At 50.1% G+C, this 27,987-nt stretch overlaps 9 protein-coding genes across 9 annotated transcripts; 5 read left to right on the top strand and 4 right to left on the bottom strand.

The window, feature by feature from the left end:
* Nucleotide 1: 1 nt before the first annotated feature.
* Nucleotides 2–900, top strand: BU24DRAFT_415167 (uncharacterized protein; the record flags this gene model as incomplete). The annotated part of the gene is made up of 3 exons (XM_033526270.1): nt 2–173; nt 233–644; nt 702–900. 3 exons carry the CDS (start codon nt 2–4, stop codon nt 898–900), a joined length of 783 nt encoding a protein of 260 aa, XP_033377578.1.
* A 6,391-nt stretch (nt 901–7,291) lies between these two features.
* On the bottom strand, nt 7,292–8,245 carry BU24DRAFT_85529 (uncharacterized protein). The gene has a single exon (XM_033534712.1). It carries the CDS (start codon nt 8,128–8,130, stop codon nt 7,471–7,473), a length of 660 nt encoding a protein of 219 aa, XP_033377577.1. The 5' UTR covers nt 8,131–8,245; the 3' UTR covers nt 7,292–7,470.
* Nucleotides 8,246–10,531: 2,286 nt separating this feature from the next.
* On the bottom strand, nt 10,532–10,803 carry BU24DRAFT_468217 (uncharacterized protein; the record flags this gene model as incomplete). The annotated part of the gene is made up of 2 exons (XM_033532502.1): nt 10,532–10,546; nt 10,654–10,803. 2 exons carry the CDS (start codon nt 10,801–10,803, stop codon nt 10,532–10,534), a joined length of 165 nt encoding a protein of 54 aa, XP_033377576.1.
* A 99-nt stretch (nt 10,804–10,902) lies between these two features.
* On the top strand, nt 10,903–11,421 carry BU24DRAFT_85413 (uncharacterized protein). The gene is made up of 2 exons (XM_033534711.1): nt 10,903–10,925; nt 10,985–11,421. The coding sequence occupies exon 2, from the start codon at nt 11,060–11,062 to the stop codon at nt 11,294–11,296; it is 237 nt and encodes a 78-aa protein (XP_033377575.1). The 5' UTR covers nt 10,903–10,925; nt 10,985–11,059; the 3' UTR covers nt 11,297–11,421.
* Nucleotides 11,422–12,246: 825 nt separating this feature from the next.
* BU24DRAFT_428781 (Arp2/3 complex 16 kDa subunit ARPC5) lies at nt 12,247–13,713 on the top strand. The gene is made up of 4 exons (XM_033529564.1): nt 12,247–12,566; nt 12,819–12,946; nt 13,111–13,255; nt 13,398–13,713. The coding sequence occupies exons 1-4, from the start codon at nt 12,342–12,344 to the stop codon at nt 13,458–13,460; spliced, it is 561 nt and encodes a 186-aa protein (XP_033377574.1). The 5' UTR covers nt 12,247–12,341; the 3' UTR covers nt 13,461–13,713.
* A 4,692-nt stretch (nt 13,714–18,405) lies between these two features.
* BU24DRAFT_428777 (uncharacterized protein) lies at nt 18,406–19,839 on the top strand. The gene has a single exon (XM_033529563.1). The coding sequence runs from the start codon at nt 18,537–18,539 to the stop codon at nt 19,545–19,547; it is 1,011 nt and encodes a 336-aa protein (XP_033377573.1). The 5' UTR covers nt 18,406–18,536; the 3' UTR covers nt 19,548–19,839.
* Nucleotides 19,840–20,531: 692 nt separating this feature from the next.
* Nucleotides 20,532–22,909, bottom strand: BU24DRAFT_415164 (uncharacterized protein; the record flags this gene model as incomplete). Its single annotated transcript, XM_033526269.1, has 2 exons — nt 20,532–20,747; nt 20,798–22,909. 2 exons carry the CDS (start codon nt 22,907–22,909, stop codon nt 20,532–20,534), a joined length of 2,328 nt encoding a protein of 775 aa, XP_033377572.1.
* Nucleotides 22,910–24,255: 1,346 nt separating this feature from the next.
* On the bottom strand, nt 24,256–24,955 carry BU24DRAFT_428774 (uncharacterized protein). Its single transcript, XM_033529562.1, has one exon. The coding sequence runs from the start codon at nt 24,837–24,839 to the stop codon at nt 24,327–24,329; it is 513 nt and encodes a 170-aa protein (XP_033377571.1). The 5' UTR covers nt 24,840–24,955; the 3' UTR covers nt 24,256–24,326.
* A 478-nt stretch (nt 24,956–25,433) lies between these two features.
* On the top strand, nt 25,434–27,896 carry BU24DRAFT_428773 (MFS general substrate transporter). The gene is made up of 3 exons (XM_033529561.1): nt 25,434–25,946; nt 25,999–26,254; nt 26,307–27,896. Exons 1-3 carry the CDS (start codon nt 25,812–25,814, stop codon nt 27,644–27,646), a joined length of 1,731 nt encoding a protein of 576 aa, XP_033377570.1. The 5' UTR covers nt 25,434–25,811; the 3' UTR covers nt 27,647–27,896.
* The last annotated feature ends 91 nt before the right edge of the window (nt 27,897–27,987 follow it).

Here is a 27,987-nt window from a genome sequence, read left to right as displayed (position 1 = left end):
CATGGCCGTCATCTGGGGACTAGACTTGAAGGAAATGCAGTGGAGGAAGTTCGGCAACACCTACATGTGGAAAAATACCGATTACCACATGCGCCGAACAAAGTTCATCGTCTATCAACTCGCCATGATATTCTGCGTCGTGAGCGAGAGTTTGGGAACCGCCGCGTTATCAAGTTCGCTACACCTCTTTCGAGAATGATTCCTACTGGCTTGTAACTAACACTACGATTAGAATATGTCGACCAGCAAGATTACCTTGAAAACAACGCGCCGGGCGCAACCATCCATAACAATAACTTCATTGGCATCGCCTCCTACAACATTTTCGTTGGCATTTATGTTGCCACCATCTTCGGGTCCGCGTTCTTCTTCGATCTCTTCTGGCCTGAGCGTCAGGAATCCAAAAGCGTCAAGCTCGCCTGGCGAATCTGTTCAGTCCTCGCATGCCTATTCACTCTATCCAGCGCGCTGGGCTTCACCGTCATCCTGGCCACAAAGGCAGCATACGTGACAGGGGCGAATGCTCGCGGCGTGGAGCAGTATCTAATTTACGTCAAAGAGAGCCCATTGATCTACAGAAAGAATGGGCGTGGTATAGCGTCGGTTGTTTTCCTGTGGCTCGGGATGGTCGCCACGATTGCCAGGTATGCCTAAATCAATGTTTTTCCCCCGTATGCATTAAATACTAACATGATCTATAGTACGGTCATCCTTTGGAAGTCCCTTCAATACATCGACACCTTCGGCCCAAAGTCGAGCCACGCGCGAGCCCGCGATTTCCCAGAGAAGGCCAAATCCAGCGAATCGGTTTCAGTGCCGTCCGCCGCGCACGGCAGATCAGAGCAAGAGCATCGTCCTGCGCCAGCCGTGGCATCCGCGCAGGCTTACGAGGGCGTATAACTTCCACTTTGAACGCCATCGTTCATCTATTCCATGGCTTGAAGATCAACAGTATAATGAGAGTTAGGCGTTTGGGTGATAATAGGCTCTGCGGTAGAGGTCATACTACACCGTGAAAGAAGCAACCAATGTAATTATACCCCTCTGGTGGAATGAAGAATTGGTTCTATGATGATTACAGGGCATAGACGAATGTCAAACAGGAGATAGAAGACGTCATGAATGAATCAGCTCACTATGCGCCTAGAACGTTTTTGTATTATCAAGTCCAGTATCAATATGTAAAACTTTTGTTCCATCTTTGACTCATTTCATTCGACCAATAATCTAGCAACCGCAGATATTCCTACCACTCAAAAAATAATCCATAGCAAAAGACAAATACTGAAAACCCCTTATCGTGAAATCCCACCCTATAGATACAATCCACTCGCAGGCTACTTCTCCAACATGAGCCTGTTCTTTACGCCATGTCCCAAAGAAAAACTCAAAAAAAGCATTGCCACACCTGCTTTTGCCCTTTATTCGAAGAGGGAAAAAAGAAAAGCACACAGATAATTGGTATCTATGAAACCGAAGGCTAAGAGCTCCTCTAATCGTACTGCTCACGCAAAGCAAAACAGACCAAGGGTATGCGGCTCTGCCGATTTAATCCCCCACCCCCTCCCAAAGTAGAATTATCAGCGGACGTTTCTTTTTTTGGTCTCGTCCACGAGAATGGATGGGGGCTGAACTCTCCTCATTTCTGATAAGCAATAGGCACGAATTATTTATGATTACCATTGGCTTATATGGATATAATTGTTGTCCATACTATCTATTTCAGTCAAATTTGCGACTACTTGGATAGTATCCTGCAAATGGTTTTTCTTGCAGTATCCAACCTTGCCTTGTTATCTGTAATCAAACTTTTAAGAAATCCAAAATTCAACATACCAAACAAATAGAAATATAAAGACTACTTGTACATGTCATAAACACGGATACAGAAAGCCCCGCAACACGCGGCAGGAAAAACCCAATAAAACCCATCCTTCTTGTGATCCTCCGAGACCAATCCACCCCTACAATCTCCACACCGCATTCTTGCCGTCCGTCCATCGACTGCCTCATCCGTCCGCTGACTCCCCTCACAAGGTAAGAAAAGAAAACCTGCAGTATTACGACATGGGAAAAAAATCGAACGAATCATGTGAGGTTCTGATGCGGAGGAGGGAGATGTTCAGCCCTACGTCGCACGGCCTTTCCATTATCATCATATCCGTCTCATCTCATCATGGCCGCCTACCTACATGCATGCGTGCGTGCATGCATATTGGCTGCATTCTCAACGCATGCATGTATAGTGCGTACAAACGAACACAGTAATCCCACAAACACACATAATTCTACAACGTATACCCACCAGATCATCTCTTCCATCGGAGAGTGGTGGGATGGTGGGTGAGTGGGTGGCCAGATATTACACTTGCATTCTTACCTAGTCGATATCAACCTTCACTTTGTATTTGCTTTTCCGCTCGAAAGCTGAGTGTGTGAAAGGACGAGGGATGGGTGGGAAAGAGCAACGCTGCCCTAACGCTGGCCTGCGGTCATATCATGATGAGAAGAAGGGTCCGATTCAGCCCTATCCTATCTAGCCCTGCCCTGCCCGCACCGCCTCGCAGAGCAAGCATGTAATGCAATACAATACTATTACTACTATACGAGTAAAATGATGCAGATGCTGACCATTTCCCGCTCGCAATCCATGCCGATTTTGCTGGCATTGTCTTCCCGTATTGGGGTACTATTTCCCTGGGTGGGTGAGTGAGTTGTTTGAAGTTGGAACGCCCTGCCTGGGAATAATGGCAGGGATGAGATGATGGGATGTGTCGGGGGCCATACAGCGTCTTTCTCACGGCGTCTTAATGACGTTGTGGGCATGTTGGGTTGGAATGGCCGGGTGGCCAAGTGGTGTATCGCTGTACAGTTTCGTCTCAAATTGCGACGGGTGATTTGAGTACCGCGAGTGGGGGAAACATAACAATACCTACTCCGTACTCCGTACACAGTACACAGTATCTGGTGGCCACTGTGTACGGAGTATAGGGGGAAACAAACCCCATTGCCAGACAGTCGGGAAGCGATATGTTTGCCTGCTCAGTGGGTGAGGATGCCCCCACGTGTTTTATTATATTTGGCGCGGCCGCGGGTGCAAGCAGGGCATGGGATGCGAGAGCGTGGGAGTGGCGCTCGCGATATCCCGCTGCGATAGAAATCCTTCTCGGCGGTTAGGAGGGTTGATCGAGCGGGATGGATGAATGCTGAACGGTGAGCGTACAAGTACTTACTTGCTTAGGATTGAAGGGCGGGTTTGAGTGGTGGACAAGACCCGTACACATATACGGAGTATTGGTGCAAGGTACCTAGGTAGTCACCGCCTTGTGGGAAACAAGTCTTGTCTGCAGAACATTTCGGTGGCTGATGTGTGAATATCATATTCTTACGAGGTATGATGAAGAGTACGAACCAAAGGCAGGCGATCGATCGATTCGCAAGCGAGTGAGGGTTGCGGATGCATCCTTCTGGGCTTGGTAGATATGTAATACTAGCCAGTTTGGTACAGAGGGAGTACTGTGCAGTATGTATCACGATCATTTACAACTGCAGGCAAGGTGGATTCGGGAAAACATGTGGGGCTGTGCCACATTTGAGAGACGCCTCGTACTGTATAGTAGTACTCCGTATGTACATACATGTATGAATTCCAGGTTTGAGAGGCGCTTGTCAGACCGCGATGGGAGATGATTGCTGCAATAGAATGCTATGTAAGGCGGAACCGACATGGGTGTATTATGTAGTGTACGGAGTACATAGTACATACATACTTCCCGTGTATGCTTGCAACGCTTGCAGGTGTGGTTGCGATTGACCTTCCGCTGCGCAAAGTGATATACACCAGCTGTCGATTCCATGAACATATTCTTTAAACAGTCTCTACTTTTGTAGAGGCGACGTGCAAGGTAAAGTTTCGGAAAACAGTGAGCGACCGGCCCTGAGGGATTCGATGTAACGATGCGTCAATAGCTACCTGGCGAACCATTAGGTTCTAGTAATTCCACCACCACGAGAAGAATCCATCAAGAAAGGGCATGGCTTGATCGAAAAAGGGCTCGAATACTCCTAAAACCGCAACTTGAGTAGAGTTGCATATTATTCTGGAATCGAGCGGTTACAATAGGGTTCCCAGAAGTACATGTGGCGCATGCCCATCCCTTGACTGTGAAACGATATCGGTCACCATAGGATCACTATCTTGATCGACTGAGTACGGAGTACGTTCTGTATAGATAGCAAAACAAACCATCACCAAGTTGCACGATTTCTCGATTGCATCTTCATCTGATTACGTCAATAGGTGAACTTCCATGCCGTGGACGCAAGTTTAGTCTGTGACCCTCTGTCTTCGATGCAGTGCTCACCCTCGAGACTAATAATAAAGCGCGCAGTGCGAATCGCAATCTAAAAGTGACGCAGCATTCCGATACTCGACACTTTGTTCACAAGGGTGTACAGCAGCGACCCGAAAGGTAGAGCCGATGCAGATGCGCGAAAGTTACCCGTTACCTGGAACGGAAATCCTGCCTAGTACGACAGACGACTCGAATTCCAGTACAAAGCCAGGAATGAGACTACACTCGAATTGGGGGACTGTACTGTACCTAGGCAACACGAAGGACCGCAAAGCATTCTGGTGCACACTGGGTGTTGTGCAATTGGCAAGTATGGAGTTGAGTGCTCGGGATTCAGGAGAAATATTAGGCCATTGCTTGGGTTGCAGCTTGATACTTCACTTGTAGTGATCGACAGGGACTGCTCCATGTTAAACAAAATGAGATCATAGATTAATAACGGCTGAAGTCAGCTTCAAACAACGGACCGTTTGCTGCGAACAAGATCGGCGGACCATCGCGCAGATGACAAGCACAGAGGAACAAAATGCGTCTGTCAACTACCGGTAGGTAGGTGCGATGCTCTCTCTGCTTTAGAAAGGGAAAAAGCGGTCGCACTCAGCCGAGTACTGTCCTGTTGTGGAACGATGAAAGGTTGCAAGGTACCGCCCCAGGTCGGATGCTCGTAATACATGGGGCGGCATCCTCATCAGCCGTTTCTGCCTTTCTGGCACGTTGGAGTTTGGAAGACGTTGGAATACAATGGCACCGGACTGGACAGGACTGGACAGGACAGGTAGAGTTTAGTCTGGTCTGGCGGGTAATTCTTCGGCTGTCATTGCTTGCACAGGGTTATGTTGCTTTTCGTACTTCACAAATGAACGGCCCGGAACAGACGGCGTGCGGCATTGCAAATATTAGTAGACAGTGGAGACAGGATGGCGGGTGGACGAACGGCAAGCAGACGGGCAGCCTGAAGAAATACTGCAAAGGCCCGATGTCTTCGAATATCGGGCTGTGGGATTGTAGTAAATGAAGGATGACGGCGGTAGATTCCTCCGTAGGCAGAGCAGGGTAGGAGGATGGAACAGAGTTGGAGGACTGTCCGTACGTGGTGAGCTCACCGTTCGCCGCCCCCTTTCCCTTTCCCATTCCCTTTTCCCTTTCCCTTTACCAATGGCGAGGCAACGCTCCACCGCTTCCACGTGTCGCCAGGGTTGCCTTTGCAGCATTGCAGGAGGGGGCCCGGATAACCTTTTGTTCGATGGGGCTTCCCCCTGGCTTCGCTTCCATCGGACTGGACTCCCGCTGCAGATTTGCAGTAGTGAGCAGTAGTGCTCCGCGCCGACCAAGCCAAAAAACCGTTCGCAAGCTCTAGGGCGTCCAAGGCTACTCTTCCCGACCTCCCCGCAGCCAAATACCTTTTATTTAATCTTACAGACACTTTTTCTGTGGAGAGCTCTCACGGTCTGTCATCCCTTTTGAGCGAACTGCAGTTATAACGGTCGCGGAGCCGACCACGATACACCCGGTGAAAACTCAGTCTCTGCTGTACTACCAGCCGCGCGCTCCAAGGCCATCTCCAATCTCCAGCCTCTTTCCGCAATAATCATGTCAGTGTACGGAGTAGTTGCTGTGTCCGTGGGTGTGTGTGTATGTGTCGTTTGAAATCGGCAGCGCTTGTGACAGCGACGCGTCAGGGCGGCAAAATCCCTAGCTTTGGCAATTGGGCTTGTGCCAGCCTGCTGGAGCAGTGGAAGGCTTGCTCTTTGAACTCGCATCCCAGCCACGTATACCCTATCGCTGTCGAGTCGACATTGCGATCACTCCAAGCTTATTGTACTCCGTAGAGAAGAGTCATGACGGCGATGCGAACTATGGCTGTCAGCGACAGATCATAGGCTCGACTGCGCCGGATTCACACCGTGCCTCTTTGCAAACATTGTTATCAGCTGGTTGGTGTGCTCAGTCTCACTTTGTCACTGTCTTGCTGCCTATAACCCCTGCCTACCTATATTCGCCCGTCTAGGTAGGGATGTGATGCAGCGCCCGGTTACAGTGTCACGAGCGAATCAGCAGACGTCGCTGTCCTTCATTTATGTTATTGGCAGCGTCCTGGGTTTTAACTTTTTGGCAAATAACCAAAGGGTCAGCAACCAACAGGCAGCCTATACGGAGGACGGAGCATCCACGAAAGGAGAATGTCATCGCAGCTCCGCCCGCGCCTTCTATTGCTTTTGGACGCCGCCCTGCGTGCAATAGTGTGAGAAACAGGAGGGATTGCGACAAAAGCAGAACGTGTAGCGACCTGCCGCCACGGTCTACCTACGCAGGCTACGTTGAAGCGCATTTTTTTATTTATCGCGGTGTGAGGTGGTTGTGCGTGAAACCGGCTCCAGGTCTACCTCATCCCAGCACCTGCAGCAGAGTTGCAGGCCGCAGCGATACAGTCCAAGCGGACGCTTACATACAGCGTCCGCCGGCTTGGAGCCCGGAACTTTCTTTCGAAGGTGGGCTTGCAGCGATCTGTTCGGTCGACCTGTCTGGTCTGAGATGGAAGGGGACCAACTCTCGCTCCGTTGGCTCCCCGATGCTCACAGCGCCCACCGTCGCAGCTCAGACCTGGACAGCGCTTGATGAGACCGCAGTATCGCCAGTAGTGAACGTGAAAGACCCAGGAGTCCAGGACGAGGGCGGATGTCTCTCCACCGGGGCAGACGGGGGGCGTTACGACAGGGCCAATCTTGGGTGGTGGATCAAAAGACAGCAGCGTTTCTAGAGACTTTCCAGAAGGAAATAGCCAAGCGAGTACAGCCGAGCAGGACGATTCCCTGCACGCACAGAGCCCCTGTCGACCAGTCTCCTTACGGCCTCACGGCGCACCTTCTGCTCCAGGAAACCATCTGTCTGAGAAGGTCCTTAAGAGAGGCGGGTTGTTGCCTGGAGAAACGCGTGAGGGCGTGTGTGTATGGTGCTCAGGGTGGATGGCTGCGATGGACAGGGGTTGCTTGACGGGTGTGGGTGGCACCTCGTGTCAGGTATGGCGCGCGATTGGCATTGGTATTGGCATTTGCATTGCATGTTTGGGCGCATGTATATTTGTAGGCGTGATCGATAGATATGAGAGAGGTCAATATCATAGGCTTGATGGAGCGGGCGTAAGGACGGAAGGACTGCGGCATCTCGCACTGATCCCACGTGGATGGGCGATTAGGAGCCTATCTGCTGCACGACCTCCACCAACTACGATGAGTACGGTATAATGATAAAGACTTGAAAGGAAAGCAATAGGAAAAGCAAGCATGTTGTGTGAAACAAAAAAAGCAACGTCAAGATAGAACCACTGCTCATGCGGACAATCTATATGCGCCTCTCTACTTCGTACAGAGGAACCATTCCATCTACCTATGCACTCTGTCGGTATCTGGGGTTCAGGCGGTCCACAGAGGTGTAAGTGGGTAGGTGGATGGATGGAAGACTGTCGGGTACCAGCAACCTGGGAGAAGGTCGGTCCACGGTGGACAGCTTTGACATGGAATTTGGAAGAGCGGATGTGGACTGTACGAAGCATACAGTACGAGGAGACATTGAAGCAGCATGCTGCATGCGTGCACAGAGCGGGCATTGGAGTTGGACCGACCGGGGAAGTGGTGCCGCGGGCTATGGCTGGGGGGAAGAGGCGTCTTCCATCCCGCTGGCATGGCTTCTGAATGCCTTCTAGCAGACGATGGAGCGATGGAGCGGTGGATCGGTAGGGGAGTGTGCGTGGGAGGAAAAGAGCATACGATGGCGGCATGCCGAAACCAGGGGGGTGGGATGTTGGAGGAGGTTGGTGGTGGGTAGGCTCATTAGCACATCTTCACGCATATGATGCGAATAAATGTTTGCAGAAGGGTAGATCCTGGGTGCACAGTACACAGTACGGAGTAACTACTTGTGTGGAATCGTAGATACGCGCTGACACAGTCTGATCTAAGCCAAGGTGGAAGATGGCGGCGGATGGCGTGTATTGCATTGCATTTATCATCATCTGCACGCGCGAGAGAGTGTACAAACCACAATGTATTTTGCTATTATTATACTCGTAGGAACGAGATGAAGGTGAGCAACCTGCACATGAGATATAGGTAGATGCAAGATGAGGTGAGGTGATAGTTGGGGAGGAGGATCTGATGACAATGATGATTAATGAAGTCTATTTGGCGATGGATTGGGAGGGAAGAAAATGATCCCATGGGTGTGACTCTGAGTGGTGGATCAATTCGAATAATACAAAAGAGACCACCAGAGGCGTTTTTGGAACATGTAGGTACGAGTATTAGGTAGGACACGGGAATAACTAAGCCAGTGGCATAAGAAGTACACAAATGAAAGGGCTGGCGATTTGCCATTGTTCATTAAGTGGTGTTACATGTTGACATTTCCCTCCATGAATAACTGCCCAAGTACTCTGTAACTATGGAGTAATGATTATATTATGATTCTCTCTGCTAATAAATCCGCTGGCTGGCTGTCCATCCTACTAGGTAGGTAGTCATCTTATGACCCTGTCCTGTCCTTCTCTCGGGGGTTTGGACATGCTCCGCGCCCCCTGTGTGGCACGGCGACGATTCATATCTTAATCGACAACAGGCAGCCCCATAGAGGGTTAGCAGTCCTACCGTTACTCGTTAGATGGAGAGGGAGAAAGACGTTGGTGCGAGCAGGGCGTGCGAGGCCCGGGCGTAGGCGGGTTGCGGAAAGTCTTGGGCTGCAGGTACAAAGTAGAAATAATAAGGTGGTTAGCGTACGACACTCCATGGTGGTGGTTGTGATAACGTGCAGTGGATAGATAGAGAGGCACGCGATGAATATGCACTTACTCCGTATTGTCTACCTGATCTATCTATACATAAATACAAGATGAGGGTGTGAATGTGTCTGTGACAAAAAGCGAGAGAAAAGAGGAGAGACGACAGAGGAAGGTTAGAGTTAGGGTTTTACCGATCGGGTTAGGCTGGGACGTCGGGCTGGTCCAGGGCCAGGGGCAACCTCAATGGCGGGAAGCTGAACGTAGATCCCCTGTTTATATGGTTATGTACCCATTCACCAATTCACCATCTTGCACACACCCTCTCTCTTCTCTTCTCTTCTCTTGTCTTGCCGTGTCTTGTCATGTCTACTTTCTAATCTACATATGTGTACTGTGTATGTAAGATGTAATCATGTATGTACTGTACTCTATAGTTGTAATATGCTTATACATAACCCAATCTACCGCGTGCCCAAGGAAACCCTTCTTCTTTCACATTTCTACCTTACGAGGTGACTTGACTATTACTACTCCCTCTACGGAGTGCTAACTAACTAGTACCCTAACCCTTCCCACCCCCATCTCCCCCCTGTCTATCCATCAAATATCCCCCCTGTCTAACGCTGCTCTTGTCTACCTTAACAACCCCCCTATCCCTACCCATACCCCTACCCCTACCACTACACCCCTACCTTCCTCTACCCTTCCTCTCTTTGTGCCTGTGTCTGTGTGTCGACGTCTGTGCTGTGTGCCTCTTGTGTGTCTGTGCCTTGTGCCAGAAATTACAACGTATTGTAGGTACGGTAGGCAAGTTAGTAGGTATGTGCACCCACCGCCGCCAGAAGGAAAAAAGGTTACAGGGAACAAGTTTGAAACCCGCCGGTCGGCACGTCATGTAGTCTGCGCTTTGATTCCAGAAAAGCACTGCTCTCATTTCACTTGTCTCGCCGAATGGCCCAAGCCCTCTCTCGCAAGTCAAGTAACAGGCCCCCTTAAAAAACCAACCTTTGGTCTTATATAGGAACGGCGCGCCCTCCCACCGGAATTTCTGCCCTCACTCATTTACCTCATCCATCTTCCTCATTGGCCTCATCTACCTCCCTTTGAGAGCTCTCTACATTCCCTAGTCCTTGAAGAGCTCACCCGCCTTCACCTATCTCATCCCTCTCACGAATCTTCCTTGATTTCCCCGGCCTTTGAACCTTTGAGAAACAACCTCCGACCCAATACTGCCAGAGAGCTGCCCGGCCGCCGTCCCCTGGTACACGACACTATTTAATTGAGCCATCACAATCACTTACGCCCCCTCCACGACATTGCCGCAAGCCCACCGTCCACCATCACCAGCCTCACCCAGACTACAGCCAGCATCATCAGCCGCTTGCTGACGCTACAATCACACTCATCAGTGCTTGTCATTCTATTAGTGAGTCAGCCTCGTCTACAGCTCTGGCGCTAGGGCGAGTCGCCATTTTGTACGACATGGACTAACATTGATATAAAGGCAGACACGTCTCAATCAATCACCCACAGAAGACCAAATTTCAAAATGATCCTCAGAGAATCCGAATCCTCCAACATGGGCCGTGGTGCGTACGATACTACGGGGACGCCGAAGCCGCCTCCGCCAAAGCCCAAGAGGCGATAGAGGCCTCGCTCACCGACTCGACTTCGCATCTTTTGACGATCAACGCTCCATCACTGCTCCATCACTCACCTGCTCTGCCACGTCCCGAAAAGAAGGATTGCTAGGTCGCCTCGGTGTGTCGTTGGGGAATGAGGGATGAGCTCCGCGCGACGTAAGTGCTGGGATTCCTTCACCTTGCATACGACCCTAGACTAACAATATCCGATGCAGCCTTACCCTCTACACCACCATTCTCTTCTTTTACCGGCTTATCCGCCCGCTCTCTTCATCCACCTGGCGCCCTCGATGACTATTACCTTTCTCGGGATTATGCCCATTTTAATAATCAGCGACTCTTGGCCTTCGAATCGTTTCCAGCATCTTAATACCCCGGTTCATATTCTGCGTTACTCAAAGCGAGCGATTTACTGCAGCGACCAGTATCCCAATTCCTTGTTCCCTTACTTGTATTACATTTCCATACACGGCACTCTTCAGCGACGGCATCTCCTTCGAAAAAGTCTCCTTTACCTCGGCGTTTGATAGACAAGGATGGGCCCAGGCATGGATACCAAAATCGGACCTTTGTTTAACTATTTCCACACTTTTCTCTTTCTTTCTCTCTCTCTCTCTCTCTCCTTCTCTCTTTTTCGGGACAGCATATCTGGGTAGACTCTCCATTTGCCTGCGTTCGTTCGCTTAGATGGCATGGATCTTTTGTACTATATAGTTCGCGATGCCGGCGGGTAGAGCTTCATTGTTCTCGGCAGCCGACACACGATTTCCTCATTCATGGGCGGCCATCACAGGCGACGGCGCGGTCCGCTTCTGTCATGGTATCTTTTAGAGCTGGGTTGCCTGGGTCTCGGTCCTATGTGTTGCGAGACACGGCCGAGGTGGAATAGACTTGTCATTGTAATCACAATCTATAGAATTACCTTCTCCAAACATCCACCCATTGTGCCAACTATCTTCTTCTGTAGCACGGAGTACTCTGTATTCCCTCATCATCTTGGGATTTGGGATGCATGTAATTTCCCCCAAGAAGGCGTCTGCGATGCACCCTATGACGCCCATCCATCCTGTGCTCCACTGGCACAGGAAAAATATATCGCTGGTACCTGCCCACTTGATGGCCAATTATCTGTTGGTCCATAGAACTTCTTCGGAACGGTCACATCGTTCTGCGGCGCCTTTGTCGTACATGTAACGCCACAGATCCTCTCCCAGATGCCTTGGATGGCACTGCGCTCTGGTATCTAGCCTGTTTCGAGACGACGCGAATGCCGACCCTTGCTTGTGTTACAATTGTTGGGTGCTTGGTGCCTCGACAACTTAGGTAGCTTTCCGCCTACAAAAGGTTCCGATGCTTGGGTTGGATTGGGGCTCTCCGAATGCTTGGCGCTAGATGTGGGGCTAATTTGCAACCTCACTGTAGCTTCTAGCTGCCAGCACTCTGCTCACCAACATCGACCGCTTCTCCAGCCACGAACCTCTACTCACGACCCCCCTCATCGCATCCAACTGGTCTTTCTGATCACATAATTGTCCGCTCTTCTTCCAGACTCCCCTCTGACCTTCCGCTACCATGGCTAATGTTAACTGGCGGACCATCAACATCGATGCTTTGGACCCCGACTCCCCCGCCAACTTCGACCTCAGCACCCTCACTCCCGACGTCACCCCAATCTCGTCCGCAGATGTTCAGTCACTCGCAGGTCAAATACGGCAACTTCTTCGAGGTGGAGATAATCAAGGCGCGCTACAAGGAGCTCTAGAGAACGTTCCATATGGAGCTGACGAGAAGGGCAAGGTATGTTGCAGCATACCACCTCACCACCACCTCACCACCACCTTCGATCGCACCTCATGTCGCCCGAGAGACCATCAATGGCCCGCCATTATGGACTGTCTCTCCGCACTGTCCCATCCGGCTGCCTCCCTCGCGACCGTCACTGTAGAATTGGGCTCCCAATGGCCTGGACTTTGCTTGATCACAATCGCACGGGTGCACAATCACACACCAAGGAAAGACAAGGCTGACGTCTAGTTTCACCATCAATAGGACATCCATCTCGCTACCGTTCTGGAGATTCTCCAGTCTATCCGACAAGCAGATATGTCGCCCATTCTCAGCCAAATATACAGCGCACCTGGTGGCACCGAAGCACTCGATGTGTTGATGAAATATATGTATGCAATACCCTTTCCCCATGCTCTATGATATCGACTTTCGCAAATCACATCTCCCCTCGCCAGGGCTGACGCTGACTATCTGCGATGGAACTCAATCGGGCACCATTTGTTTTTATTGTGGCATATGTACAGTCTACTGATGATGCTTCTCTTTCCCACAGCTACAAGGGCATGTCGCAGACAAGTGCCGGCAGCACAACAAAGAACGTCACGCCCCAGGCGACCGGCTTCTCACAAATACACGCGCGTGGCGGTGGCGAGGGCGGTGGTCAGGCCATGAGTGTGCTTTTGAGCTGGCACGAGAAGGTACAGTCTGCACCCCCTTGTCCTGATTCGTATGCGACACGCCATTTATCGATGCTTTTCTTGTTTGTGAAAGTAATGGCTCGCTCGTATTGTGACAGGTAAAATTATTATCCTAGGCAACGGACGCTGACAGCCACCGCAGCTTGTGGAAATAGCAGGTCCTGGGTCGATTGTCCGGGTAATGACAGATCGCCGCACTGTTTGAACATGTGAATAGCTAGCTATCCAGTCAACATCAGAGTGCGCCAGGGAATCCGAAAACCGAGGTTATGATCGTTTACGGTCAGACGCCGGCGCAATCCCACGAATCTACGATACAGACGGCGAAAAAGCAACTTGCAGAATGAAACACTCCACCTGGGAAGATATACTATCATTTTTAGCTGACGAACGTCGTCGCGGTCTCTTGCATCACAGCGACTCAATACGGAGTACACGTATCCAAATTTCTTCCTGCCACCGTCATGAATTCTTCCACTAAATTATCTCGTGCTCCGATCCTGGTCCTTGTACAAACTTTGTTAACAGCGCACTGACAACCCCCTTTCAATTGTTCTTCAGCCTTGCCAACCTCCCTAGCCTCCGCGCCAGTTTGATTCCCCCAAGAGCAGGGGAGCGGGATGAAGACCCCGGCCCGCGCAGCCCATGCCCCTTAAAGCAGCGAACTCTGGCGGCAGAGCTTCCGCTGCCTGACTTGGCTGGGACATTTGCCCAAAAAGGAAATTGACCTTTTCATGCTCCGTCATGACACATCCTAGAATCCGACATCTGCTGTGGGTTTCAACTCCTGACAGTCCCTCCAAGCACATGTTCGGCGAATGACGCCGTCTGTGTATTAAAGGCTTGGACCATTGTCAAAGTATCCGCACACCCGCAATAATCTCTAACTCACTCACGCACACATCGCGTGTACACGGACTTCTAATGCATAGGGCTGAGTCCCTACATTCTGGCTCGGTCGCGCGACCATATGATATGAACCCAGGGACTTTCAAAAGCAGAGTGAGGATTCGCGGGTTTGACCCTGGATGTTTCAAAGGCCTCGTCTGCGGCTCTGCGGCTCTGCAGCCTGCATGCACGAGCGTTGTAGCCCCATGCATATTTGCGCTTCGCGACCCTCTCCGCGAGCTCTCTGATGAACACCCAACCCCATTATTGCCACAACATATACGGAGTATACTGTACTCCGTAGTTGCGATTTAGTCTTGTCGTCTGTTCTTCACCATCATTGAGATATGGCCTCCACAAAAGGTAGATGAGCTGTGTAATGTGCCGTCAGCTCGCCCGACCTACCCATTACCAAAGCCATGACAAGAGATTTATCAGAGCAGCAGGCGGCGTCAGTGGTAAAGCTTCTGGAACACGAGAGTCATTTCTTACCCCGTCACATGACTCGAACACTATGCCTTTGAACTTTGGATCCACGAACTCAAGGATGCGCTGCAAAAGCTTCGGGGACGTGCCCTACATGCAACAACACAGACCTGATCCGTAACCCGGCAACTGTCCCAGAAACGCATCTCCCTTCGCCTCGGTCACAGCCTTCCAGCACCATCCAACCCAAGGACGTACACGATTGTCGAAACACACTCGTGATCGTAATTCTCGAAATGGTAAATTGCAACTGTCCCTTACCTCGACGAGGTCCCGTCACTGCCCTGCGTTCATCTTTGCCCTCTGCACAGGATACAAGCATGAGTGTATGCAAGGTACCGATGCATATCCCCGCCGCACATCAACGGTCGCCCACCGAAGTTCCTAGTAAGATTAAGCGACTCATCGATATTTCAAAACATGGACCTTATGATTAATTATTCCATGGCCACTTGGCTCGAAATGACAGTCTGCCCTGCAGCACTCCGTATTTTCCGCCCCGTTGACTTCCCCAGCAAGCCTCATCCCAGAAACCATGTTCACAGGATCAAATCTTCTTCCAAATTATTTTCCTATTTTTACCATCACCAGACAGAAGACCCAATTCCATGTCCGTTGAAACTAAGTGGACACCTGTCAATAACTTTATTTCTCCAGCTACTTTATACATGACGCCGCCCCATTTATTACTCAATGGTTCGGAGGCGAGCCTCACTTTCCGAAGAATACTTCGGGCTTAATATTCGTCGTGCAGAGATTTCCTGCCTCGCAAGAAAGCAAAACCGGGAGAAAAGCGCGAATGATGTTCTTCCTTGACCGCGCTGTTCAGATAGTCAAAAACCATTTGGCTGGTATCTACGGAGTACTCCGTACATATTCCTAGTAACCCGAACAGAAGATCGGATAGAAACGAAAGGCAACTGCGGGCGATACGTAGACAATGACAATTGTATGCACCTGCATCATTTACGCCCAATCCCATCATTACACTTCCATGTATCTATCCGTCCAAATATCCATCCATTCATCTTCTGAACTAATAACAAGAACAACAAATGTCCATGACCAAACCGGAAGCGGCAACAGTCTCTCCACTCCCAAATCAGTTTGACGGAACGAGGTCCCGCCGCCGCTACTGCCATCCAAATCATATCGGAACAAACTCCCCCGACGAATCATCACTGCCTCCCGTAAGACATCGCGGAATCGGGAAATGGGGGTGAAGAGACTCGGGCGTCGTTCTCCAGCGCCATCGGATGGCCGACGAGTCGACGACCATCTCTCCCTCCCAAAGCTCTCCCAGCAGCAATTCGCGTGGCTGGGCTACTAGTAAGGATATATGGGTTAAGTAACATTTGATAGGCCCGGGCCCGGTTGTTTAGTTTGCTCCCTCCCTCATCCGCTCTCAGGAACGCGCGAACGCCAACATCTCGATGTGGAGCATAGAAGAGCGTAGAGGGTGCGCGATTCTGGATAAAGATAAGCTTGCGAAGAAGAAAGCCCAAAAAGTAATGACTAAATTGCCAGATCGATGGATTCGTAGCAAAGAAGAAAGGGGGACCAGCGGTTCATCGGGTGTGTACCTAGCGTGGCACAACCACAGTAAGTTGGGTTTTGTGGCTCGTGTGTTCTGGTATTAGAGGCCTTTTGGGATCGGGAGGCAGGTGTAGCGTTATTAGGCATTTAGTTTAGTTAGCCATGATTAATTAGTTAGTGTGTCGGATAACGTATTAACTAGATGTCTATGTAAGTGTTTATGTCGTTGCCAATATTTTGCACTAGCTGTGCAATGTACACAATGGATTGACTGTCTGTGCCCACATGCCTTGGTTGATCTTTGAAAATCTATCAAATTTTGAGCGATCTTTCCAACTTCTTTGCCAATGTTCTGCGCGTGGTCAAATGGGTACACATAATCGATTGTACCTAACACGGATACCCCTGTGATGATGTGCCAGTAAGGATCCAACAGTAATGAGAGTAATCAGCCGGACCAGAATTACGAAAGGATATTTGGTTTCATACAATGTGTGGATGTCCTTGATCCCATTTTCCGCGTGCGGATGAGATTGATGCCATTGTTGCATGTAGAGTAGATATTGAAGTGAGGAGGATTGAGTGATGCGGTATTTCCGGGGTGGGAAGGTTCATCAATGTTCTTGAATCCTGAGGTGCAGTGCTGGAACTGTACGATTTACTCAGACAATTTTCCCGAGTGGCTAATGGGATGACAGTGAGGATCCAATGACGAATGACTACATACTTTCTGAAGAGAAGTAAGTTTGAAAACATCCCTCTGCGGTTCCTCTTCTGCCTAGGTTGTAAGGTACTCATTGTCATCTCATCACATACCTTTGGACGGTTTTCAGATCTTAAGTGAAGCGATCTTTTTGTGTGTAAAGTCCTTTGGAATCTACAGAGTACATACATCGTATATTATATAGGCCCCTCTACAATAATTAATTCCTAATCACATTCGACCAGGAACTCTGACATCCACTCACTCACCCATACTATCCAGCCGATCATATGCTGAATGAGTTTTCCATTCAACGCCAATTGGTCTTTCTGACAAATATGAGCTATCTTCATGTATTCGTAAATTGACCTCAAGCTTCCGCTGCATAATGTCTGACCAAGCATATGATAGATCAAGGCGAGAGCAGTTGCCTGCTATCAAGGCAGACCACATTACTGAGGGCCCGAGCGATCTCATCCATAGTACAGGAATATATGATGGTACCTAAAATCGATTACAGATCCTAAGAACACCCCGTGTTCGCAAAAATTGGGCAGCGACTCGACGTTGAGCTGCTGGAATGTTCAATTTATGAATGGGAAGACGACACTGCCGCTTGATGAGCACTGGAAAACATGGTCTTATAATTAAACATAATCTAACCCAAAGCCGGAAAACAATATATGTGAAGACTCTCCTTGCTTCTTATAATTGTCTGCCAAGTATATGATCTACTGATGCCAGACTCCAATTGCCAGGGAACTACCTGGAATGAAGACATACCAAGAAGCTTCTGCTCCGGCATCTATGAATCGGCACTACTATGAAATGCATATTGGATCTCTAATCTGATGTTCCAACATGATATCTTCGCTACTGCTTGGCCTTTTTGATGATTCACCTGCATACTATCTTGAGTTTGGACGGGCGTGACTGGTTGGCCCGAGTGACTGGACGATTCTGCAGATTCCCATCGTATAGGGTAGTGATCATATTTACAGGCGAGGAACTTCGAAAGACGAGGACATGATTTTCGGACCAAGCCAAAATTTTACACATGCACATCGTTCAATGCTCAGCTAGCCGTTCGAGTGTATCGTAAATGAAAGTGAAGTTCTTTGGGAAGATGGAATTGTAATGTTAACGCAGCTTTCTGGAGAGCCCATTCTCAAGAAACTTAGTCACTGTAAATCTCTTAGACCGTGAGGACGATGTACAGGATTCGTAGCTACTGAAGAAGATGTTTTGACAATGGGTGAAGGGAACCAGTGTGTGGCTACGTTGTGGTTCAATGAACACATTGGTTGAGGCTTACAAGATGCGTTTACCAGTGCATTTACCAGAGCAGGCCACGATTGAAAGCAGTGGCAAATGTGAAAGCCGAATCAATCCAGTGTTGCCTTCGACGTGGTTAACGACAGCTGTCAAGTCATATATCGAAGGCCAAAGAAAGATCGCTATACTCCAAACCTACTAGTGACCTAGCCACATCGATGCGAACGCCACACATGAAGCGACAACGTCATCGTTTCATACAAAAAAACCGCCCACCTCTTGTTTATCAAAGGCAACAACCTTGCATCACCCCAATGCATCTTGCGATACATCAGAAACCCCTCCGCACATTTCTAATACCACTCTCTCGGTGAATTTTTCACCTCAGTCATCATGTCCTTTCGTCGCAAACCCAGCGCGCCCACAGGGGCCGCCGCCACCCCCGAAACGATAAACATAACAACGCCCACCTCCATCCAAACCACCTCGAATACGCGGTCCCCCTTCTTCCCCACCCGCCTGGAGACACTCCTACTATCAATCTACCCAACGACCCTCATCCTCGGCTCCGTCTTCTCCACCGTCTCCCCGCACACGCGGACGGCGCCGTACTCTACCACCCTCCAATCGCACCCACCCGAGTTCGCACCGAGCTACTTCGCACAGAAGAAGAACGTCTTCAACGTCTACTTCGTAAAGCTGGGCTGGTTCTGGACGACCGTCGCTTTCTTCGTCTTCTGGACCTTCAACAGGAGCCTCGCAGCCGGGCGAGCGGACGGCGGGACGTGGCTCAGCAAGAGAAGGGTTCGCGCGTTCGCGAGATACGCTGCCGTAACATCGTGGTGGTGTTTTGTGACGCAGTGGTTCTTTGGACCGCCGCTGATCGACCGCGGGTTTCGATTCACGGGAGGCCAGTGCGAGTTACTTCGAGATCCCGGGGCGAGGGAGGAAATGAGCGATACTAGAGAGTACATCACCGCGGCGACTTGTAAGGCAGTCGGGGGAACTTGGAAGGGAGGTCACGACATCTCTGGACATGTGTTTTTGTTGATCCTTGGTTCGGCGCTGTTGTGGTTTGAGTTCTTGCCTGCGCTCACTAGGGCCGAGGGCTTGAGGGACGGGAGGAGGATCGCATTGTCCGATGGCAAGATCGCGAGTGTGGCGGTCGAAAAGGAACAAGATGACGACGCGAAGGAAGAAGGGGAGATGAAGCAAGGCATCAAGTTCTCTGTGGGCGTTGCCGCGTTGATGTGGTGGATGTTATTAATGACGGCGGCATATTTCCACACCTGGTTCGAGAAATTCACCGGCCTCTTGGTCGCATTCATTGGTCTTGGAACAGTCTATTTCCTGCCCAGGGGCTTGCCGGTTCTCAGGCTTGTTCTAGGTATGCCGGGGGTTTGAGGTTGTTTAGAAGCTGGGCTTATACGTACGGGCATTAGTATGTGCCTATTATGACCGTAAGAGGTTGATCAGAGGCATTCCTTCTCCGTTCCTTGAGGTTGATACCCTACATGCAGCCACTAATCGTATTCCAAACCTGCATATACAACAACGAACGAATCATCGTTATAGTCTGCGTCATCATCATCACGAATGTAATGTATATTAAGATATCATAGCATTGCGAGTAGCTAGAATCGTGCTTTACGTACCAAAACCCATTCATCATGTACCATCTTGCCTGAACATAAGGCATTTGTACAACTGTCACAATCTTGAACCATCGAAGTGCAAATTAGAACTAATTCTCATTTTATGCCTTCACACGCACTCGTTCATCCAACTAGCTATCCACACGAATGGGAAAAGAACCAGGTATCTACAGCGATCGCTCGTCTCTCTCGTATCTTTCGGCCTTACAGCCAGGTCCACTCTAGTAGTTTCCATCTACCCAATACCCAAGAGGGACCGTTATGTAATAAAGATCATGTACAGAAAAAGGCTGATGAACGAGAATGCAAGAAACGGGAAAAATGAACAAGGAGAGCCCGCGTGGTTGGGGATACAGTGATAATGTTGTTTCTTTGGTGTTTTCTGATCTCGACTTTCTCTAACTCCGCTCGCTGATGCATCGATTAATGAACAACATGACACTACGGGTGCCCGATCCGATGCAGTGAATAAATGACAAATGGATGATAAAAAGAGTGAGAGGGAACGGAAAAGGGGATATCTTAGTGCAGGAAAGGAGAAGTGGAGTATTGCTGTTGCTTGGTGGCTGAGAATACAGGTTTGCTTCCCTTCGTTAGGGTAAGTCCCTAGAGTGCAATCATCGATGCATGTATGCACATACACGAGGTTACACGTGAAGGGAGAGAGTGGGGAATGTGGACGAGCTTGGCCAGCATTCCGACAAGGAAACACAACAGGACTGGTAAAATCCGTTTAAGGGAGCGGCGGGAGCGCGTTTAGCATCCTGTTGATTTCGCCAGCGGGAATCTGACCGTTGGTCAAGCTCCTAACCAGTGGACCTTTGCGCAGCCTTTGAAGACCGAGCGCCATCTTCCAACTCTCGCTTGGGTGGATGATGAAGAAGTATTTTTTGCCCTCAGTATCGCGAATACCTGCACGGAGGTAGTGCTGTCCGTTCCGTTCGGCAGTCTAGTCAATGTCAGTTGTATGTCCCGTATTTCAATCAATTATATGCTTACCTCGACAAACTTCAGTGTCCAAGCCTTGACGTCCCACTCACGCTGCGCGACATGCCTTACGTCGTCATCGATGAACATACCCTCTGTTGAGATCTTCAAGATGAGGCCATCCGTAACATTGCCAACGCCCGAAACAAGCTGCGCCACAGGTTTGGGGAACAAATCGTTGAAGAGATAGACGGCTTTGATCTGGATCTTGTCAGGATCGTTGGTTGAATATGGGCCTCGTTGTGATGGCGGAGGCGTCGTCCTCGACGTGCTTTGTGATGGTGCATAGGAAGACTCGGAATATGCTGAAGAATAATGTGAAGGCGGCTTTGGCGGCGTATCGCTGTGTTTTGTCGAGTGAGCATCCTCAGTGCCCATATACGATTTCGCTGATGGCTTTTCGTAATTAGGTTGCGGTTGCTGCTGTGCTTTCTTCGGCGTCACATTGACCTTGATGGGCGAAGTACGCGCGGAAGATACAGACGGAGCAACGTTGCTGCGCACGCCTGCGTAGGGATCAAGTCGTTCTCCACCCCCGATGCCTCCGTACGTGGTAGAACGACGCGTGGTGGTCGCCTCTGCGAGCGCAGCAGCTTCGGCAGCAGCTTTCTCAGCTTTGATTTTCTCAGCTTCGGCTTTGAGGCGAGCCTCACGAGCTTCCCTCTCCTTCTGAGCACGCTCGCGAGCGGCCTTCAAACGATCTGCCCGTTCTGCATCCGTCTTCGCCTTCGCCGCTGCTGCTTCGGCTTCTGCTTGTGCCTTCGCTGCGGCCGCCTCAGCTATAACCCTCTCCTCTTCAGCCTTCTTTCTGGCTGCTTCCAAGTCCTTAGCTCTCTGCTCAGCCATCAACTTCTCGCGGATTTCCTTCTCGATTGCCGCTCGTTGTTCAGCTTCGCGAGCTTCTTTCTCCTTCTGCTCCTTCTCGCGTGCGGCCTTTTCACGTTCACTCTTCTCTCTCGCCAGACGTTGTCGGGCCTCGCGCTCTCGTTGTTCTTTCTCTCGGGCTCGCGCCTTTTCCCACTTCTCCTTCTCTGCTTTCGCTCGAGCTAGACGCTCTTCCTCCTCCCTCTTCTTCGTCTCTTCGATGATCCGCTTTTCCTCTTCTACCCGTTGTTTTTCCTCCTCGATCTTCCGTTTCTCCTCTTCCAGTCTCCTCATTTCCTCGTCAGCCTTCCTCTTCTCTTCTTCCACCCTCTTCCTCTCATCTTCCACCTTTCTCTTTCGTTCCTCTTCGGCCTTCCTCTGACGCTCTTCCTCTACCATTTTTATGCGTTCCTCCTCTGCTTTGCGTTGGCGTTCTTCTTCTGCTTTCTTCCGACGTTCCTCCTCTGCTTTCTGCTTGCGATCCTCCTCAGCCTTCTTTTGACGCTCTTCCTCGGCCTTTCTCTGGCGTGCTTCCTCGGCCTTTTTCTGGCGCTCCTCCTCGGCTTTTTTCTGTTTCTCTTCTTCCTGGCGCTTCTCTTCCTCCTGCTGTTTTCGCTCTTCTTCCTTAGCTTTCTCGTACTCTGCATTGGCTGCAGAATCGTCATCCCAAGGATCGAAGTCCTGCGAGGCACCGCGTTGATGATGATTCTGCCCTCCCCAGCCTCCACCAGGCCCGCCCTGTGGCGGCGGAGAACCAGCGCCGGGGAAGCCGCCATTTGGGTGAGCCCTCTGGTAGCCTCCAGTGCCAGCAGAGGCGCCAGCGCCAGCGCCTGCACCTGCACCAGAACCTCCGGGTGGACCTTGTCCCGATCCACCGAAAGGACCACCAGGCCGTGTTGCTTGGCCAAACACCCAACCTGCGAGTCCCACAACGACGACAAGTAGTATCACGCCATTGCCTCCAGAAGACACACTCATACTGACGAGGGCGAAGTATTGTTTCAGTGTGGGTTCTGCCATTTTCCAAACTGCAATACTGGCAAGTGTGCTAGCTATGCCTGCAATGAAGCTGTTTGTCTGAACCTGCATTGAGGGAAGGTAGAGAAAGCCACTCCCAGAAGCATGCGGAGGTATTATGAATATGTCATAATTTCCTGGGGGGAGACCTCCACTACCACCACCTCCTGGAGGTGGTGGACTTCCCGCTGTGGTTTTGGGGTTCGCGCCATGAGGAGGCGGAGGAGGCGGAGGACCGTCCATGTCGGAGTGAGTGGGAGAGGCCCCTTAAGGCGCTCTCGGAATTTCAGTGACTGATATGATGGCCGTAGAAAACCGTTTAGCGAAGGTGTGGAACGTTGCCGGCGGGGCAAAGTTAGAAGAGGAAGCGTGAATGGTGTGTGTTTTGCAGAGGGACTACCGTTGCCTGGAGCTTTGTGAGTCGGATGGGTCAGAAGAGAGCAGGTCGAATGGTTTTTGGGAAGGTAAAGTACCTGTCTGAATAAAAGAATAGGTCCCAGCAGGCCGAATTGACCTGTAGCGAGTGTGTGAGGTAGGTTGTGAGGTGAAAATAAGGACATTTGTGGGGAGTCTGCAACAAGGCGGAGGAGATGAATGTTTTGGTGTTTATGGTCCAAGCTTGCTTGACGCACGCACGCTTTTTTAGTGACAACCATGGGCTAACTACACAGTATGGGCTTGGGCTATAGACCCCCCCCCCCTCTCTCCTCTCTCCCTCCATCCTCTCCCAATCAATCATCCTGGACAGCCGCAGCGTAACGCGAGAGAACACAGGGATCGTCACTGTCAAACCATCCATGATCTCGAGGGTTCGATAAATTCCCACATATGTGAGCTGTGAGGACCTGATGAGCATCATCTATCCGTCCTCTCATTCTACTGCGAGGAGCCGGGGTCTTCGACGCGGCCAAACACGCGCTCCGTTTAAATTTTCCCTCTGCCCGTGAGCTATCGAGCTTGCTCTTCACTTTCAACGACTAAGAGCTGTGCAGGCTCGAGTCAGCAAATGCATGAGAACGCGGCGGCGTCCCATTCGTTGGCAGTCGCCTAAAAGTGGGCATTTTGGCGATGAATACGGCTTGCCTTGACGTAAAATCGAGCTGCCAGCTGCATACTTTACTAACGAGCATCTCTGGACAGCTGTCAATAATGACACGGACGCGTGAACACATGCCCAATGCTATAACACAACGGTTTGCGCTGTACGACACCTTTGACCAGCATTTGTGGTGATACACAGGCTCAACCTCGGCGGAAAACCAAGGAGTATTCTACCAGCCAGGGCTTGATCTTTTCATCAATTAATATTTGTTTTTACCCCACCAAATTTGTAGTTACCTGAACAAGGAATATAGCAACTGACTTGCTTGCATACCTTAACTAGAGAAGATTGTTGTAGTCCTCAGTTGTGAGCTAGTAGTCGCTGCGCACCCAAACGATTCACAGCTCTAAATGGGACAGCCGTGCAGCTGCTTGTGGTAATTGTATAAGCAAGCCTATTAGCATGATCATTCTCAGCATATCAGCACCTGCCGTTTGAACACTATTGGGCGTTGGAGATGTATCAAAACCAGTTGATTGGGAGATTTATAATGGGTTCCTCTACTCGCATCTTGTATGCACCGTGCACCGAGTAACACGCCGCAGTGTTTCCAGCCTTTCAATCGAATAGGCTCTTAATCCATTCTTTGGCCTTTTCAATCTCCTTCATGATCTCTTCATCCTTCTCGTCAGCTGAAGCAATCGATCCGAAGGCTCTGACAGCCCTGTAATACAGCTCTGCAAGACCCTTGCAAGCCGCCTCCTTCAAAACGTTGTCTTCTTTGTCACACTCATCCTTCATATCATCTTTAAATTTCTTATCGACCTTCTTCTTGTCATCGTCGAAGCGGTCTTGATCCTTCAAATTGCCATAGCCGAAGTCATGACGGTAGCAGGAGGCGGTGAAGTTGAACCTCATTGGATCGTCTGGCGATCCGGAGCAGCCGTCACCTTCCCAGATCAAGTTGCTTGGGTTTTTCTCGTCGTGGGCCTTCATGAAATCCTCGATGCTGGTGTCGAAGAGCAATCGGTCCGTCGCCTCCTCTTTCGACTCTTCTCGGCGATTATAGGTTTGAGGTGCCGCGAGGGCAAGGGAGGTAAAGCCCAAAATAGCAATATAGAGAACTTTCATATTGATTACTGGTGGAGGAGGATGTATATAAAATAACGAATGAAACCGGTATTTGCAATGAAGGACTGTTTCTGTCTTTTGGTAAAGTGTGTTTGCTTGTTGATGTTCAGATAATTAGATGGCAGTTTGTATACATATATATACAAAATGTATATATGCATACATGCATACATGCATACAGTATATCGTATGGTCTCTGAATTTGTCGGTTTCCAAGACGCTTGGATACAAAGCCATTCTCATCCTCTCGCTGCCGCTCTCCCTAATACCCTGCCTGTACCGGACACCTAAACCAATGGTTTCAATGCAACGACCACCCATGAGAAGTGAGGCAGTCTGATCGTATCCTTGCCTTGCCCTGGTATACCGCCAATAGGATTGAACACGGATGGCCATTCGGATCATTCATAGAGGAGGATCAACTGTGGCTGACCAGACAGTCGATTATTATTGGGCCGTAAGTTTTTCGATTCTACTGGGATGATTGGATATTGGCGGTGATAGAGGATCAAGTGGATGTCGACATGTGACATGGATCGCATTTGTTGATTCTTGCATATATCTCTTGATTTCCATTTCTATCCTACTATACAATGTATACCTACATACTTGAGGCTGTGGGCTTCTCTACCTAGGTATCTAAGTAAGGCGTGCAGCTCCGCCATCAACGTCGTCAGGGTCTACCCAATCCGCTCCAGGTTGTACCTGACCTGGCTGCATAGCCCGAAGCTGTTATGTCAGCCCCCAAAGCCACCTGCGTGTAACCTATCTACCTCTACCTACCTACATCGTGGCATCTCCATCCATAAAGTCGGATACACACGCGCAAGTAATTCTCAAGTGGGCAGCCATGAACGTGTGATGTCTGGCGCATAAAACTGGCTGGCCTCGTTTCCGTCTTGGCAGATTGGTTTGATGGAGCAATACGAACTCCCAGACTCCTCCACCTCCCGCCGGGACCAACGCTCCAGAATGTCCCCCGGCGAGCTTGCGGACAACCCACGAGAAGACAGCAATCTGCACAAAAGAACACTCTTCAAATTGGATTGCTTGCTTCTGCCATTCCTTGCGCTCCTGTTCCTCTTCAACTCACTCGATAAATCGAATGTAGGCCTTACATTCCTACAACATCTGTCTTCTTTCCATACTGACAAGGCAGATTGGCAATGCCGAATCCGCGCACTTCACGAGCGATATTGGTCTTGCGAAGAATGACCTCAATACCGCGGTAGCCCTCTTCTTCGCCTTTTTTGTAGGGCTGCAGCCAGCTGGTGCGGCGTTAGGTCGGAAGTATGGAATGGTATTCTGGGTACCTTCGTGTATGCTGCTTTGGGGTGTTGCGACAGCTCTTCACGTCTGGGTCCGCTTCCGATGGCAGCTCTACCTTTTGCGCATAATCATAGGAATACTGGAAGGTACAAGAAATATCATCTACAAGTGTTCGCGGCCATCGCTAACCTGCCGCAGCCGGCTTCTATCCAGTCACCGTTTCCTACCTATCTCTGTTCTACACGCGCTTCGAATTCGGACGGCGTCTCAGTCTATTCTACGGCCAGGCTGCAGTTGGCGGAGCACTCGGCGGATTGATCAGTTATTTGGTCTTCTCTCGCTTTCCCCGAAAGACGGTCGAAGATCATGGGAAGGATGGACATGATCATAACGGTTGGCAGTCCTGGCAAGTGCTGTTCTTGCTTGAGGGCTCTCTGACCATATTGGTTGCCTTGCTTGGATATTTCTGGCTTCCTCACGGGGCTGATACTGCCTGGTTCCTTACACCAGAAGAGCGGGTTTATGCTTCCCAGCGGGTTATTCAAGATCGCAACGCTCAGGCAGAACCTGCGGTCTCGTACGACGAAGCACACCACGAGCACGAAGAGCGCCACGAGCACCATTCAGATTATGACGAAGAATCGCGTGGATTGCTACGTCCATCAACCCAAACCCGTGGTGCGACATCCGATGTAATCGACGATCGAGGATTGTCGCCAAACGACATAGTATCTGCATTTCTTTCCCCGAGGATATGGCATTTACTCATCTGCAATGTCCTCTCGTCGATTCCAGTTTACGCATTTCAAGTGTTTCTCCCTCTGGTCCTGGCTCCTTTGACAGGTACTCCGAACCCCGCATTCGTCAACCTCATGACAGCGCCTCCATATGTTTGCGGTGCCATAACTCTATACCTATTTGCAAGCTATAGTGACCGCCATAGAAAGCGCTTGATACCCATTCTCGCCGGCCTTGCGCTTTTATTAATTGGCCTAACACTGGTCGTGGCACTACCCACATCTAAGGGCTGGGCAATCCCTCGCTACCTCGCGCTGAACGTGCTTCTCTCCGGTACTTTCATCGCATCTCCTCTAACCGTAGCCTGGATATCAGGGAACACCCCGTCTCCTGGTAAACGTGCCCTTCTCCTCGGAATCAATGGATGGGGAAATCTGGCAGGTGTCTTTAGTGCCCTGCTCTTCAAACCGAAGTATGCAGAAGATGGATACATCATACCGTTCTGGTGGACCCTTGTCTGCGTTTCGCTCGCCGCAGCCGGGTACGTTTTATTCTGGCATAACCTGAGGCTCGAAAACAAGCGGAGATCCCGCATATTAGAAGATTGGGAGGCCGACGATGTCGAGCTGGAGAGGGACGAAGGGAGAGGTCCGTTGCCGGCGGGTCGACGTCCATTGATTATGGTTCTGAATGGATTGAGGAGGATCGAGCGCTTGAGGTTTGTTGCTGAATGGTTGGAGGAAGCCACTCAGAGCGGCCGACAAGGTGACGAGAAACTGACATTTGTTTATGGTTTATGATTTACTAAGACGCTCCTGATTTTGCATGATGATGTCGACGAGGTTTCAGGCGCACGGCGGTCATATTGTTGGATACCCTCTGGATCTTTTGATCCACCATAGCAATTATTTTGATTTAACAACCTTCTTGGCCAGACAGAGATACCATTTCTCGATTGTTCTTGTTACCGTTGGACAGTGGATAACCAAAATAGGAGGGTAAAACAAAAGCAGCCTTCTGAGAGCCTATGATGAAATCGAGATCATGAAGACCTAAGATTGCAGTAGATGAGTGCCGTTGTTCTTTCGTGTGTGATCTATACTAATTCCATCGCGTGCCTTATTTATGTTTATGATGAGCC

Source organism: Aaosphaeria arxii, assembly GCF_010015735.1.
Source record: "Aaosphaeria arxii CBS 175.79 unplaced genomic scaffold BU24scaffold_14, whole genome shotgun sequence".
Taxonomy (NCBI): Eukaryota; Fungi; Ascomycota; class Dothideomycetes; order Pleosporales; genus Aaosphaeria; species Aaosphaeria arxii.
This window is presented reverse-complemented; position numbering and strand designations above follow the sequence as displayed.

Coding starts and splice junctions, on each gene's coding strand:
- BU24DRAFT_428777 (XM_033529563.1), top strand. CDS start 18,537: ATGTCCTTTCGTCGCAAACCCAGCGCGCCCACAGGGGCCGCCGCCACC.
- BU24DRAFT_428774 (XM_033529562.1), bottom strand. CDS start 24,839: ATGAAAGTTCTCTATATTGCTATTTTGGGCTTTACCTCCCTTGCCCTC.
- BU24DRAFT_85413 (XM_033534711.1), top strand. CDS start 11,060: ATGACTATTACCTTTCTCGGGATTATGCCCATTTTAATAATCAGCGAC.
- BU24DRAFT_428773 (XM_033529561.1), top strand. CDS start 25,812: ATGTCCCCCGGCGAGCTTGCGGACAACCCACGAGAAGACAGCAATCTG. Junction 25,947..25,998: donor ACTCACTCGATAAATCGAAT/GTAGGCCTTACA, acceptor CTGACAAGGCAG/ATTGGCAATGCCGAATCCGC. Junction 26,255..26,306: donor AATCATAGGAATACTGGAAG/GTACAAGAAATA, acceptor AACCTGCCGCAG/CCGGCTTCTATCCAGTCACC.
- BU24DRAFT_85529 (XM_033534712.1), bottom strand. CDS start 8,130: ATGCCGCCATCGTATGCTCTTTTCCTCCCACGCACACTCCCCTACCGA.
- BU24DRAFT_428781 (XM_033529564.1), top strand. CDS start 12,342: ATGGCTAATGTTAACTGGCGGACCATCAACATCGATGCTTTGGACCCC. Junction 12,567..12,818: donor GAGCTGACGAGAAGGGCAAG/GTATGTTGCAGC, acceptor CACCATCAATAG/GACATCCATCTCGCTACCGT. Junction 12,947..13,110: donor GATGTGTTGATGAAATATAT/GTATGCAATACC, acceptor TCTTTCCCACAG/CTACAAGGGCATGTCGCAGA.